This window comes from Ovis canadensis, chromosome 25, assembly GCF_042477335.2.
Source record: "Ovis canadensis isolate MfBH-ARS-UI-01 breed Bighorn chromosome 25, ARS-UI_OviCan_v2, whole genome shotgun sequence".
Classification (NCBI taxonomy): Eukaryota; Metazoa; Chordata; class Mammalia; order Artiodactyla; family Bovidae; genus Ovis; species Ovis canadensis.
Window position 1 is genome coordinate 48,340,061 of NC_091269.1, and position 14,532 is coordinate 48,354,592.

A 14,532-nucleotide genomic window follows, 5' to 3' on the forward strand; every position below is an offset into this window, starting at 1 on the left:
ACTAAGCTATGCTCTTCTTTTTGTAATTACTTACAGATATTTTTATAATTTAAGATCATATCATTTTCAGGCTTCCATTTCTTCATTACTAGCCGTCAGCTCAACTGATAATTTTTAAGGTCCGTTCTCGGGCCCCAGCACTGCCATAATTCACATGCACATGTTTCTGCTGTATAAAATTCTGCGGCAAAACGGGTGGCTTTCCAAGTCCTAGCCTGAGGCGAAGGCAGGCAGCTGCCATTCCTGTAGGCAGCTGTGCTAGCAGAGTGACCTCCCATCTCCACTGAGCACACAGCTGTATGAGCAGAACCAGCCTCACAGGAACTGAAATAGCAGTCAGAACCAGTGTGTAAAGATTCTGATGCCAGGTGTCTGATAATGACCATGGTAAATGTGCTGCTTCTCCACCAGACTTTCCATGTCATGTCTGACCTGCTGTAGCTTTTCTTTAACCATTTCTTCAGTTTTTTGCTATTGTTGTCCTTTTTTCAGCAATATTTTATGCTGCAATTAATTGTCTCCTCTACTTAGAGAGTATTATTGGTTATCTTATCATCCTAAGCATAAAATGCTAAGAGGAAGAGGGTATTTTTTAAAATGTTTTCTTAAAAAAAAAAAAAAAACTATAGATAATAATTATTTCTATAAATTTTCCATTTGAGTTAAAATTGCTTCTAACTAGAGATTACATAAATTTCTTCTTTCACTTCGAGATAATACTTAATGACTTCTTTCTTTTAATACTTTTTTTAAAAGGCATTTCAGAAAATCACAATTATGTATAATGACACAAGGGGTAACATTTTTTTATTTAACTATAATGAAACCATGGGGTGATCTTTTAATCCCCTCAAAAATTTTCTTACTCATAATGCCCTTGGGTCCACATGATTCTTCCAGTACCTGTTGGACAGGCCCTGGGAGAATTATGACTTGCCAGCGTAGAGGCTGCAACCTGTTTCAACCGAGAAGAACACCTCAGTGAAGGCACACGCACACACAAGCAGGGCTTTAGGGTTGCAATTCAGATTTTTAAGTTTAAGCCCGTTGACTGCATCTAGTTGCTATAAACTTGTGTTAGATACCTTTATAATTTTATTATTAAATGCTGATACTATTCTCTAAATTTTTGCCTAGGTCTGTAACCAGTGATGAAGGATCCATGAATGCATTCACAGGAAGGGGGTCACCTGGTAGGGGTCAAAAGACTAAAGTCTGTACCACACCTTCATCCGGTCATGCTGCATCTGGGAAGGACTCAAGCAGCAGATTGGCTGTTACAGACCCCACTCGGCCTGGTGCCACCACCAAAATCACCACCACCTCCACCTACATTTCTGCCTCTACACTTAAAGTTAACAAGAAAACCAAAGGGCTCATTGATGGCCTTACTAAGTTTTTTACACCATCACCTGATGGTCGCAGATCACGAGGTGAAATAATAGACTTTTCAAAGCACTATCGTCCAAGGAAAAAGGTCTCTCAGAAACAGTCATGCACTTCTCATGTGTTGGCTCCAGGTACCACACAAAAGCTAAAACCTCCACTTTCTTCACTCCCACCCCCGACTCCCATCTCTGGTCAGAGCCCCAGCTCACAAAAGTCCAGCACTTCTGTTTCTTCTACCTCTCCCCAGAGTTCTTCCAGCCAGTCCAGCGTGCCCTCCTTTAGCAGTCTTACTAATAACAGCCAGCTGAAGGCACTCTTTGACGGACTCTCTCATATCTATACCACTCAGGGACAGTCTCGCCAAAAGGGACACCCAAGTTATGCACCACCTAAACGTATGCGTCGTAAAACTGAATTCCCTCTCACAGCAAAATCTAAAGCCCATTTCTTTGGAAAAAGAGATATTAGAAGTAGGTTTATTTCTCACTCCTCCTCCTCTAGCTGGGGGATGGCTAGAGGGCGTATTTTTAAAGCAATTGCTCACTTCAAGCGAACAACTTTCCTTAAAAAGCACAGGATGCTAGGCAGGTTAAAATATAAAGTGACCCCTCAGATGGGGACCCCCTCACCAGGGAAGGGGAGCTTGACAGACGGAAGGATTAAACCTGATCAGGATGATGGTAAGCAAAAGGTCAAAGCTCCAACCAAACCTGCGTCCCGTCCCTTTCTCCCCAACCCCCGGAAAAAAAAAGAATCAATCAATTCCTATTTGTCACATAGGTCTTAGCTATTTCTCTTGTTCTCCACTTCACTTTCATACAGAAGCAGTGAAACTTTGACCTTTTTCTAATGCTGACTAAACCTCCAAAACATTGTTTTTCAACTAATACTCTCCCACTCTGATGATTTCCTTCCATTTGTAGTGACACTAGGGCCCCCCCCAGATGCTGTCATAGCGTTGCTTATGGCGCTGTGGTCCCGCATGAGCAGCCACTGTCGCGCTTCCGCCACGCCCCTCCCCGTGCCAGCTCTCCAGCCACAGCGCTGTGTGGCCACGTGCTGTCCGCGCTTCCGGCAGGGGGGACGTCGGCTCCTCATTTCCCTCTGTCCATTGCTTTCTCATGACAAAGTTCATCCTGCTTCCTTCTCAACAGAGCCTGATCTGTAATTCTGTGAAGTGTGCTTTTTTGGATGTGAGTGTGTCTGTGTGTGTATTCACCTCAGGGAGAAAACTGATTTCATGATTTCATTTAACAAATTGGCCCGTTACATTTGCTATCCTTTATATGAAACAAAAGCCAAACTATGTGTCATTGGGACAGAATGATAGATTTTATTGTCTCAAACATGATCATGGGAATTCTATACCTAGACATTGCTATGCCTTCTAATCTTGGTTGAAAACTATGAATTTTTTTTTTGTACTGCTCTTACTTTCCCGTGTTTACTGAAGCTAAAAGAAGATGACAATGATAATTCAAATAATTTGGGTATGGCAGGGAAAAGGTACTGCTGGAACTATGAGTAGCGCTTAGATGTAAAAGCTTATAAAGCTTTAAAAAAAAAATTCCCTATTTGCCCACTGTGCTAATTTGGTACCATTTTGGTAATTACATGGTGGTTATTCATGATGCAAGTCAGTAAATACACTTTCTGCTGGTTTTAAATGACAGATACGGAAATCAAAATAAGCATCAAACAGGAAAGTACAGATATAAATGTGATTGGAAACAAGGATACCGTTACTGAAGAGGATTTGGATGTTTTCAAGCAGGCCCAGGAACTGTCTTGGGAGGTAAGGCCAGAATACTGCAATCCAGATACTAAGATAATATATGACTTTTGTATCTGACTACTGTGAAATTAACTGCCTTGATTTTATAAAGAATCCCCTTCAAAATTCTTTATGGTTCTTCAACTGCTACCGTCATTTCTGTGGACTGTACATTCAAAAGTCCTGACTTTGAGTTGTCTTCACTCTCACAAGTTGGTAATGGCTCAGCTGGTCTCACAAAATAGGCCAGAGTAGCAGTTGTTGAGACAGATTTTAAAAAATGCTTCTAGGGGTAAAGGAATAGATTTCTGATTATTCTTGCTCAAATTAAGAAAATAGCCCTTTTAAATAGCTCACTGAAAGAAGAAATCACTTTTAAATTGACCAGTGCTTCTTCCAGCTCAGATGGCCAGCAATATGAAAAACATCTCCTGATTTTAACTCCTGGGCATTGGTGAAGACAATATTGTGTTGCATGATCAGTTGTAATTACTTTTATTTTCGATGTCCAGTAATTTCTTTTAAATGATTTCCCTAAGATAGTAACTCTACTTAGCTTATTTTCACCAAAACATTGAAAGGAAGGGCTGTTGGACTTGTCAGAAACAAATTTATTATGGATTGCGAGTTTTTCTGTTAGTAGACCACATTTAGTAGCCGACTCATTGGAAAAGACTGATGCTGAGAAGAATTGAAGGTAAAAGTAGATGAGGGCGGCCTAAGATGAGATGGTTAGATAGCATCACTGGCTCAGTCAATGGACATAAATTTGAGCAAACTCCGGGAGATAGTGAAAAATAGGGAACCCTTGCATGCTGCAGTCCATCGGGTCACAAAGACTCGAACATGATTTAGCAGCTGAACAAGACCACATTCTCAGGGCACGATATTTATGGATAGATTACCTGCTCTACCTCACTTCCTTTTGTGGGGAGTAGGGATCTGTCTGAAGGCTCTTGAGCTTTAGTTTTAGTAGAAACCACTTGGACTAAATACTTGTGCTTATTTCTCCTTGAGGGGCCATTGGATATTTCCAGTCCTCATTCTGCATTCTTTGTAGTGTTTTCCCCTTTGGCTAAGATAAAATGTATCCCATCCCCACCCCCCACCCCCCAACCACCCCCCAGTCACTGAGATTTGAAGTCCTTAAATATTACCACTTTGGGAGATTGTATCTGGCATTCATATTTAAACATGATGAACAACAAGCAATTACCTGAAAGTTACTGCTAAACCTAAAGCCCGTTGTATCCAACCCAGTAACCCTGGCTTTTCCATTCAAGAACATGTCTTGGCTGTGTCAGGCATTGGGCTAGACCCTGGGAATGTCAGGATGAATCAGGCAGGCAAAGTTCTAACCTCCTGCATGAGAGTAAAAGGAGATGGGTATCAACTGCAGACTTCAAATTGATTATTTAATTACGGTTGGGGTAAATGTTACTTGGTGGAGAACAGGAACTGTTAACAGTGTGACAGTGTGTAATAGCCACATCATAGAATTTCCTGTTTTAATACATTGTAGCAGATCACTTGACTGTTCATAGAGGTTTATATGTTCTAACAAGTACTCATTTTTTCCTATATTGGTAATACTGTTTCTTAAGAGTATTTGTTTATATATGTATATGATACAAAGTTGACTGTTGTTTCACAAAGGCCTATAATTTTTTTTCAACAACATGAAAAAAATTCTGCTGTAAATTAACTGGGGAAATATTGTTTATGTAAGAAACCAAATCAAGAAAAAAAATTTAGCCGTTGTAAAGCATTGGTAGATTTTCATAACCACTGGTGAAAGAACCAAAGCGTAAGTGAAGAAATCCTCTTCTGAGACTTCTGTTTTGTTTTCTTTCTGACAGAAAATAGAGTGTGAAAGTGGAGTGGAAGACTGTGGCCGGTACCCTTCTGTAATAGAATTTGGGAAATATGAAATCCAAACCTGGTACTCCTCGCCTTACCCACAGGAATATGCAAGGTAATGGAATAAGCCTGGCAGGTGTGCAGCCTTAACATCTCACATGTAGGAAGGAGCCTTCTAGAACTGAAACTGGGTGATTTTTTAAGACATAAATTTAAAAAAAAAAGAAAAAGACATATTTTGAGTGTCAATTTCAGTTCAATTTCAGGTGTGTCCAAAACTATCACTTTTGTCAGCACCTTCTTATAGTAGTCATTGTTCTGTACAAACACCTTAAACTCCTTAGTTACACCAGTGTTGTAAATTTCTGGGGAAATTCTGTAAACTAACTGGGGAAATATTGTTTATGTAAGAAACCAAATCAAGAAAAAAAATTTAGCCATTGTAAAGTATTTGGTAGTTTCTTTTTGGTTGCCTTTTTCATTTTCCTAATTAGGCCTGTTAGTTTTATCTCATGATTTCTGGCATTTTATTGTCAAGTATTCTTTTTTTTTTTTTTTTAACATAAATTAGAGCAAAAGACCTGGAGGAGGAATTGGCAACCCACTCCAGTATTCTTGTCTGAGAGAATCTCATGGACAGAGGAGCTTGGCGGGCTACAGTCCACGGGATCGCGAGAGTCAGACACGACTAAAGCAGCTTAGCACTTAGCACGCATAGCAAAAGAAGGAAATATGGAAGGAAATAGGTGGGAGTGGGTAGCCTTCAGAGATTCTTCCCCAGGTCTTGACTTTTAGAGCATCTGTGACTAACTTGTTAAAAATGAAGAGAAAATAATGGTACTAGGTTTTTCTTTTGTCCTGAACTAAGATTAGCTGTGAAATTGTCTTGAACTAATGTATCTAAAAATGGGTGTTTTATGAACAGATTTTTTTTCCTTCAGGTATATCAGGGCATACTTGATTAGTATCTTCTCAAATGCTTTAGCCTGCGAAGTTTGGTAATCACAAATTTACTTTCCTTCTAAAATAGATATCACCCTTTCCTCTTTCTCATGGGCATCTGTCCAGTCATCTAACTGGAGGAAATGGGGAGGATTTCTAGAAGTGGCAGACTAAGGTCAGGGGTTTTGGTTTCACATCGCTCAGCTCCATGTTCCTAAACAGTTTTTGAAAAACACCAGACACCAGTGAGCTTTTATATGTATGGGTAATCATAAGTCATGTTGTTCTGAGAGCTTTGGATAAGTTTTGTATATGAATCCAAAATTGGAGATTTCTATGATGCGTCTGTCTAGTTCTCCCCAAAACCCTTCTCCCCATGTTTATATCCCAAAGCCCTTGAGAATGCTTCCAGGCATTCTCTTGTAAATACAAGCAGTGTCCACCTAAGCATAACAGGGCACTGGTTAACAAAACGGTGTCATTTCTAAGGTGGAGAAAAAGTCAGCAGAAGTGAGAAAGCTGATTGTCTAATGTTACTCAGAGTCAGTGGAATTGGTAGGAACAGATAAGGTCATTTGACTTGACTGCACTTAGTGCTTTAGATTGTGTATAACTGATAGAAACCTTAAAGTTACCTCATCCATAAGAAATGGAGACAGCTAAATTCTAGGACTTCCCTGTCTTATAAGTACACAGATCATTTTAAAAATAATGAGTTCGCTTCTTTTTGAAAAGATTTGTTATCGTTACACCACTGATTATATGTAATATTGAAATCATGACATTAAGTGTGAAATTTGAGAAATGTACATGGTTGACAGGATGCCATTGTTTTTATTAGTCATAGTTCCAAGTCTGAAAACCTTTTTTCGATAGGACATTTCTAAGGAAAGAAATGATTTGTTCATACAGTAAAGACAGCAAATACTATGAGATTGAAAAATAATGTAAAGTTTGTACATTCTGTCTACTACTGGCTTTCTTGTTCCTTTTTTAAACTACTTCCTTCAAATACTATTATACTGCCTTTTTATGGCTTAGAGAGAATTGAACAATGTTTATAATATTTCCCCAATTTCAACAGATTACCAAAGCTTTACCTGTGTGAATTCTGTCTTAAATATATGAAAAGTAAAAATATTTTATTAAGACACTCAAAGAAATGTGGATGGTTTCATCCTCCAGCAAATGAAATTTACCGAAGGAAAGACCTTTCAGTATTTGAGGTAAGCATGTGTAAATAAAAAACTCAGCTTTGGAAACCTAGTGCTTCTAATTGTTGACTATGTACTGATTTGTTCATAGAAGGTACAATGTTTATTCAATTTTGGCACTGAAATTCAGACTGCTTTTTCAAATATCTCCATATTTTGAAGTGTTTTTCTAACCATGTTAAGCAACCTTTGAGATTGATGATGAATTCCTACTTCATCACATTAACTTTTTTGTCTTCTCCCAAATCCCTGTCTGCACCAGATATATTCACCAGTGAATTTATGATCTCCTTAGCTCTTTGTAAATTCTACTCTCTTTGGCAGGAGAAATTAGCTTTGTTCAGCAGCTCCAGCCAGTGTCTGGCAGGTGCTCACTCTTCCAGGGAATTGAGCAGCTGTACATATCTCCTCAGTACACAACCACCTGTGTTTCCATCCACTTCTTGGCAGGGTGGCTAATCCTTTTGGTGAGACCTCAGCAGATGTTGGGACTCCTTCCCTGCCCAATCTGGGTGGGTGACCACCCCTGGAGAACTTTGCTGTTCACAGGAACCCCTTGTGGCCATGTGTCTGTTATTGTGTGTTCTTGAAGACACTTTGTGTTTTCAGAATTGATTTAGTAGCAGAAGGTCTTCGCTGGTATATCGTTTCGTGGTTTGATCATGTTCTGTTGTCAGTTTCAGGGATCCAGTTTGGCTGAAGAGGCCACTTGTTCTTGAAGAGGCCATGCCTTTCTTTCCTGTTATTGCCTATTCACAGGCCTTCTCAATTCTCTCTCTCTGGTTGCACGCTTCCATCACCCTGCCTCATTATCATTTCTATTACGCATCTTAGTCATTGGGTTCATTCCGGAGTGCTCAGAAGAAACCTTCCCTGCACAGCAGATATGATCTCCTCTTTCTCTGAAATAATTTTACTTTAGGGTTCTCTTTTTCGGAGTTGTTCAGATTAGAAATTTATTATTCTACCCCACATTTCTCTATAATTCTGGTCTGTAATGTCTTGCATTAAATTTAATGTAGGGGAGGGTCATGCCTAGGTTTCTCTCATGGATCAGGCTCCCTCTCTCAGACAGTCTTGGGCCCATTGCTTTTTCCCAAGACTCACCAGAGAACACATGTATTGTGACTTATGATTTTTCTGAAACCCCTCTTCCTGGTTAAATCGGGCTCTTTTGGCAAGCTTGAAGGGAGAAGGGTTTTGTTGCTGAGAAGATTTGATGTGTTCTTACTAAACGGGAGGCACAAAGTTTCTCACCCTGGGGGCTCTTTATGTTTTGGGCTGGATGATTCTTTGGTGTAGGGGCATTGTAGGATGTTTAGCAGCATCCCTGGCCTGTACCCACTAAATGCCAGTAGCACCAAGCCCCCTCCAGTCAGAATATCCAGACATAGCCAATGTCTCTTAAAGGATAAAAATCACCCACAGTGAGAACCACTGGGCTAAAGGGAAAGGCAGATGCCAGTCGCTGTCCTGTTGTTCATCTTGGGATGCTAACAGGCCAGCCCCAACCAGTTGAGACAACAGAGCTGTTCTCAGTTGAAGCTTAATTAATGAATGTCACAAGTTCAACTTACTGTTGGCTCCTTCCTTGATGCCTTGGAAGCTTTCTTCTAACCAAAATAAAATGAAAATCAGTGTCTCATTGTTTCTCAAAGGACAGAACACATTGTTGGCTTTAAGTAATTGTTAAATAAATCAGCATAACTCTGCCAGAGGGGGTGAACCTCTCATAAATCCAGGAAAAGTCTTCTGGGGTAAGAGAATCAATCTTGTTAGGCTAATGAGAAAGCTCTAATTCAGGACCAAATGCTCTAATTTGGGACCATACATAGATAAGAAGGGAGAAATCAGAAGCAGATCTGTAAATTTTTTATTCATAAAAATAATTGAAGGAATTGGATTGGAGAAGTGCCAAGGTCCCTATTTTAGAATCTGAGTTAATACTAAGAGTATAACATGTGGGGAACTTTTGTCTTTGCAGTGTCCTTAGTAACTTCTAAAATAAATGAATAATAATCATAGATTACTACTTTCCTATCTTTTCTATATCCCTCTTGAAAGCATGTCATATTAGACCTTTCACAACTGGTAAGACTTTCCAGCACTGTCATCTCTTTGTTTTTCTGGTTCAGGGATACATACATCTCTGTCTTTCCTTTTTGTTATATACTACCATTTCCAAAAGGACCATACTCCAAAAAACTTCCTTTAATTAAAGAGAGAATTGTATCCTCTGTGCCTGTTGCCCACATTTGATCATGTTGCCATGTGCGGGACCGAGGTATCATCCAAGGGAAATGGTTATATGAAGTCTAAAAATAATCTGTGCATTATGAGAACCGGTATGGTCCACAGGAGACTCAAGAACGATCAAGTTCATTGTCCAAGAGCTCTGGTTAGCAAATATCCATTTCCCGTAAGAAAAGTGCTAGGGAAATTCTTCTTGAATCTGCTGTGCTTTCTGTTTTCAACAAGTAACTACATTTGATCAACGAAATTGGCATCTGTGCCTCGCCTCCTGTCTGTAACCATCAGTAACACAGCTTGATTCTTTTATTTTGAAGAGAAGTAGACTGTAATCATGGTACTTACTGTAGGTTAAAATTCATCTCACTTTCTCTGTAAGTATTCCCAACATAGAAATTTTATCTTTTCCAATTATATTTAAAATGATGCTTGGGATAAAACCAAAATGGAATCCTCTTTTGTGCATCCATGTTTCTGAGGAATCAGAATAATATAGTTTATTTTAATGTGAAGCCCTTTGGAAGCAACATAAAGTTTAACTGACTCAAGCAGCATTTTGATTGGTTTGCGTTTCTTTAATTCAAGTTTACTTGGTTCAAATAGAGAAGGAATGCCTAATCAGTTTTTTTAGTTGTAATAAATAGTAAATAAAAATTACTCCTTTGTTAGCAATGTGTGGCCTTTCTTTAGGAAGTGTAGAGAGAAATTTAAGCTACCTTAAATTTACCCCAATTTAAGAGAAAAGGTGGAATTCTGATTGGCCAAATGACCGCTATTTTCTGGTAAACTTTCTCGGTTAATGGAGTGTGTTAATTGTTTAGTTTGGGATTTGGGGGAAAAAAATATGCTTTCCAAAATACCATATAAAAGAAACAGTTTTATGTTGAGTGGTATTTTTATGTTAAATAATGTTGTCTGTTTCTCTTTGCTAGGTTGATGGGAATATGAGCAAAATTTATTGCCAAAACCTTTGCTTGTTAGCCAAGCTCTTCCTGGACCACAAAACATTGTATTATGATGTCGAGCCATTCCTTTTTTATGTCCTTACAAAAAATGATGAAAAGGGATGTCATCTGGTTGGATACTTCTCTAAGGTAAAACAAGAGCCAGTATGACCTTCATTTTCTTTTTCAGAATGTTTTTGGTAGAGTCCAATTCCTTAAACAGGGCCTTTTTATGACTCTAATTTGAATAAACAACATGTTTCTGAAAAGCTCAGGTTCTTATTCAGAGCTCATTAAGAAAAACACACATAAAAACACCATGAGCATTGTGCCTAAGAAGTGTGTAAAAGACCTCAGCACTATTTGCTGTGTTGACTGTCAGCATTCATGTAATGTTATAATTGCTGCCTTGCAGACCACCTAGCGTCTTTCATTTTCTAAATTTTAAGCTTAGTTCCCCTTTCCCCCTAAGTGGTATCAACATGAAGGTTTCAGTATAACGTAGCATTTAAAAGAGAATTCTCCTTTCTCCTTGTTGCCTTCCCTCGGTGGTCATCAGTATCTCAGTGAGTTGGAACGCTGGCATTTGGACAGTTAAGCTGATATAATGGCTGGTTTTACTCTTTCATCTCTTACTCTCCGTGCTATTGTTTTAAGGTCTAAAGTAGCCTCATCTTCAGAAAGCCTAAGTATCTCCAGCTGTTAATATAGGGGAGCCCTTGACATTTTGAGTGGCTGTAGTTTGTCTTTTTCACGTGGTTCAGAACATTTATCTCACATTCTTCTGTTCAGAGGCTTCTGAGATGCATTAACTCGTATGCAATAAAAGGAATCTGAGTTTGGAGATATTTATCAGGCTAACCTTAAATTTTCTTAGGTACTTAGGAAATAGTTTAATATGCCAGAATGGTAATTTTAAGATTTCTAGGGCAGAATAGAAATGCTCCAAATCCTATAGCTTATTTATTTTATGATATATGTTTACATATTAGGTGATAAGTGAATTTTAATTAATCTACTGTTACATAATGGAATGCCTAATGGAATTGTTGTTTTCATGGAAGGTCAAAACTTTGCATACAGAAGTTTTTCCAAATTTAAGAAACAACCCAGAGACCATAAACAAAAATAGGAAGAACTGACAACACTCATGGGAAACAGCCTCACCATTTTAATCCATGTATTTGGTAAAGCTCTAAAATGAAAAAGAAGACTGTTAACTTTTATAGGTTACAGATGATAGAGATTAATACAAGGGAAAGCAATAGCTAGGAAATTTATATAATTTATAGAACATTTTACCTTCTGTATAGATGTGTCCAAAGAATTTAAAAGAATTTTTAATTTTTTCTCCAAAGAATTAAAAAGAATAATGGTCATGACTGTCCTTTCTGTTTGAAAATGGTGTTTCTTTAAATTTATCTGCATTTTAAAACAAATGGTGATGCCCATTGACATTGTACTGCCTTATGTTGAGTTGACCTCTAGGTCTTTAGTTCACAGTAACTCTTGGGGTTTGAGTCTTCTCTTTGTCACAGAGCGCCCAACATTTTATTTGCATGCATGGTCAGTTGTGTCTGACTCTTTTCAACCCCGTGAACTATAGGGTGCCAGGGTCTGCTGTCCATGGAATTTTCTAGGCAACAATACTGGAGTGGGTTGCCATTTTCTTCGCCAAACATTTTACTTAGAACAAGCTAAACTTTTTTCATTTTGTCACTGTTTCTTTTATAGTATGGCAGCAACTGCTGTCATTTCTTACCATACTCGGAGTATTAAAATATCCTTTGCAAGTGCAGTAAAACAAAATCTAAAAAACAGCCATGTTAAAAGACTAGAGGCAAATTAAGCCATATTCTAACATCTCAGTTGGAGTCTGAGGGACTGTGGCCCTTTGACGTTAAACCAAATTCTAGATGTTATAGCCAAAGGATGGCCGAGATGACCTAGAAAAGTTTAGTGTAAATCATTACATGCATATATCTTTCTAAGCATGTAATAGAGGACTCAAAACAGGAAGGAAAGAGGGAGCAGTTGTTTAGAGTTTAGCTGTGGTAACATGTGTTTAAAGGCAGGGGGAAAGGATGGGGGGAAAGGACCACTTTTGGGTTAGATTTCCAAAAATATACAGGTAAAAATAGTTTGGAATAAAGAAAAGACTTGTGTCAAGGATGAATCCTTTAGCTCGGAGTACACCTCATTTTAGATACAGTGACCCATTTGTCTGACTTTGCAAAACACACTAATTATTTGAATCTTTGCTGTGGATGTACACATCCAGTGATGGGACCGTCCAGTTTCTTAGGAAAATTGACATACATTATTTCTTATTCCTCATGTCTTGGAGACTCCACAGACAGCTCCAAATGTGCAAAAGTCGGGAGCACATCTTTTTCACAAAATCTTTAATTCTGCCCTGTAGTGTTTTTTCCTCCACCATTTCCTGTGATCTTTCAAATAGGTTCATTAAAGATCTGGGTGTTCCAAAGTAATTCTTTGATGTGGTTAGTACCATTTGTGGTTAATCTAATTTGTGGTTTATAGTTGGCCAGAGCATTCACAACCTCAGAAGCCTTTTCCAGGTCTTCTCTGTGTAGGTTTTGGCAGCTTCTATGTACTGTGAAGAAAATGTTGCTGCTCTGATGCCATAGCCCCATGAACATTGCAAATTTTCCCTGAACTACAAGAACCATTTCCACTAGATTCTCTCCAGTCTTCCTCCTGGTTTCAGACTGTTGGTAATATGGTGGCCTCACTTTGGTTTGCAGGCTTGGGGATTTCTTGTTGCTGTTGTCTTTTTTGTTTTGTTGTCCTTCTTTGAAATATAGATTATTTCTCCAGCGTTTTACTTTGACTGTTCATTCATAAGAGAAATGTATCGTGCAAGTCTCCCCACACAGACACTGTTACAGTTTCACTGTGGCCTTTAACAAGGTGTTCTTAACTGATCCCGCTGGGTGACTCTCTGGATCTTCCCCCACTCCCTCCGCCCATCTCCCAGGTTGTTTGAGGATAGAAAACCTTTCTTCCATACTGTGCTGTTTCATTTGACTCACATTTCCTTGGATTCTTTATTCATATTTCATGGTGCTGACTTTCAAGAATAAAGATGTAATTGAGAGGCATGCCTGGAGTGCGTAGTTTGTTGTTAGCTGATAGTTTGATTGATTAAGATGGTCGAATTATTCTGCTTGATCCTGACCTAACACGCCGCTCACCTTAGTGGACCGTGGCATATGGACAGCGGCAGGTGCAGGGAATTGCCCGCTTTAGCAGCGCTCTGACATACTTGATCTGTTTCTCCTTCCCTCAGGAAAAACTTTGCCAGCAGAAGTATAATGTCTCCTGCATAATGATCATGCCCCAGCACCAAAGGCAAGGATTTGGACGGTTTCTCATTGATTTCAGTAAGTGAAGTACTTTATTTACTTTCATGATCCAGGGAGCTGACGGCTATTAAAGGAGAGTAGTACTTAAAACTTTATTTAACCTACTTTGTTGTTTTTATCAATAGATAATGGGTTTTCTACTTATATTTACATAGGTTAGAAAATCTTCCTCAAGTGAAAAATGTATTGCTGCTCACTATTGTACTCTAGGAAATTGAGACCCCATCTCTCGCAGAGTCACCAGCTCACAAAGCCATTACCCTGAATGAACCGGCAGAATTACATTCCATTCTGTGAGGCTCATGCTCATTAGCACCAAAAGAGGCAATTATTTGTGATTAAAGCCAGAGGAAGTGTTATTTAAAAGGATTTTCAGCTTTCTGAAATTCTGCCTATAATCTTGTGCAGTACAGAGTAGAAACAGGGGTTTGTCTATTTAGAAAAATAATTCTTTAGGTAGCCTATCCTTGGAGCCTCTCTAGTAGAAATAAATATCTTGTTTTGTTAATTTCCCTTGTCTCTTATGGAAATTAGTATGGAAATGTTTGTATTTAGAGGTTCCCCAAGTAATACTTTTTATACGCATTTGTATCTGCTGAGTCTCCTCGATGAAAATTGGAATACTACTTTAAAGTATGCATAAAATAATGTTTAAAGAAAGTTGGTCGTTTTTTCCTCCTTTGTTTATATTAGATTGGATGTGTAAATACAGTATTAAGGCTGCATTTGGAGATTTTATTCAAAATATCCAGATAACAGGAAGACCAGGT

The 14,532-nt window shown here is 38.6% G+C and overlaps 1 protein-coding gene across 9 annotated transcripts in view; it reads left to right on the plus strand.

Moving 5' to 3' along the window:
• Nucleotides 1–14,532, plus strand: part of KAT6B (lysine acetyltransferase 6B) — a 186,377-nt gene that overhangs the window by 136,125 nt on the left and 35,720 nt on the right. For 3 of the 9 annotated variants that reach the window (XM_069572169.1, XM_069572168.1, XM_069572170.1), the window contains 6 exons: nucleotides 1,138–2,069; nucleotides 3,063–3,184; nucleotides 5,023–5,138; nucleotides 7,050–7,191; nucleotides 10,362–10,523; nucleotides 13,687–13,780. In XM_069572169.1, the coding sequence (XP_069428270.1) occupies nucleotides 1,138–2,069; nucleotides 3,063–3,184; nucleotides 5,023–5,138; nucleotides 7,050–7,191; nucleotides 10,362–10,523; nucleotides 13,687–13,780 (1,568 nt within the window). The remainder of the gene's footprint in view (nucleotides 1–1,137; nucleotides 2,070–3,062; nucleotides 3,185–5,022; nucleotides 5,139–7,049; nucleotides 7,192–10,361; nucleotides 10,524–13,686; nucleotides 13,781–14,532) is intronic. The other 6 variants (XM_069572172.1, XM_069572171.1, XM_069572173.1 and 3 more) reach the window with 2 other exon arrangements.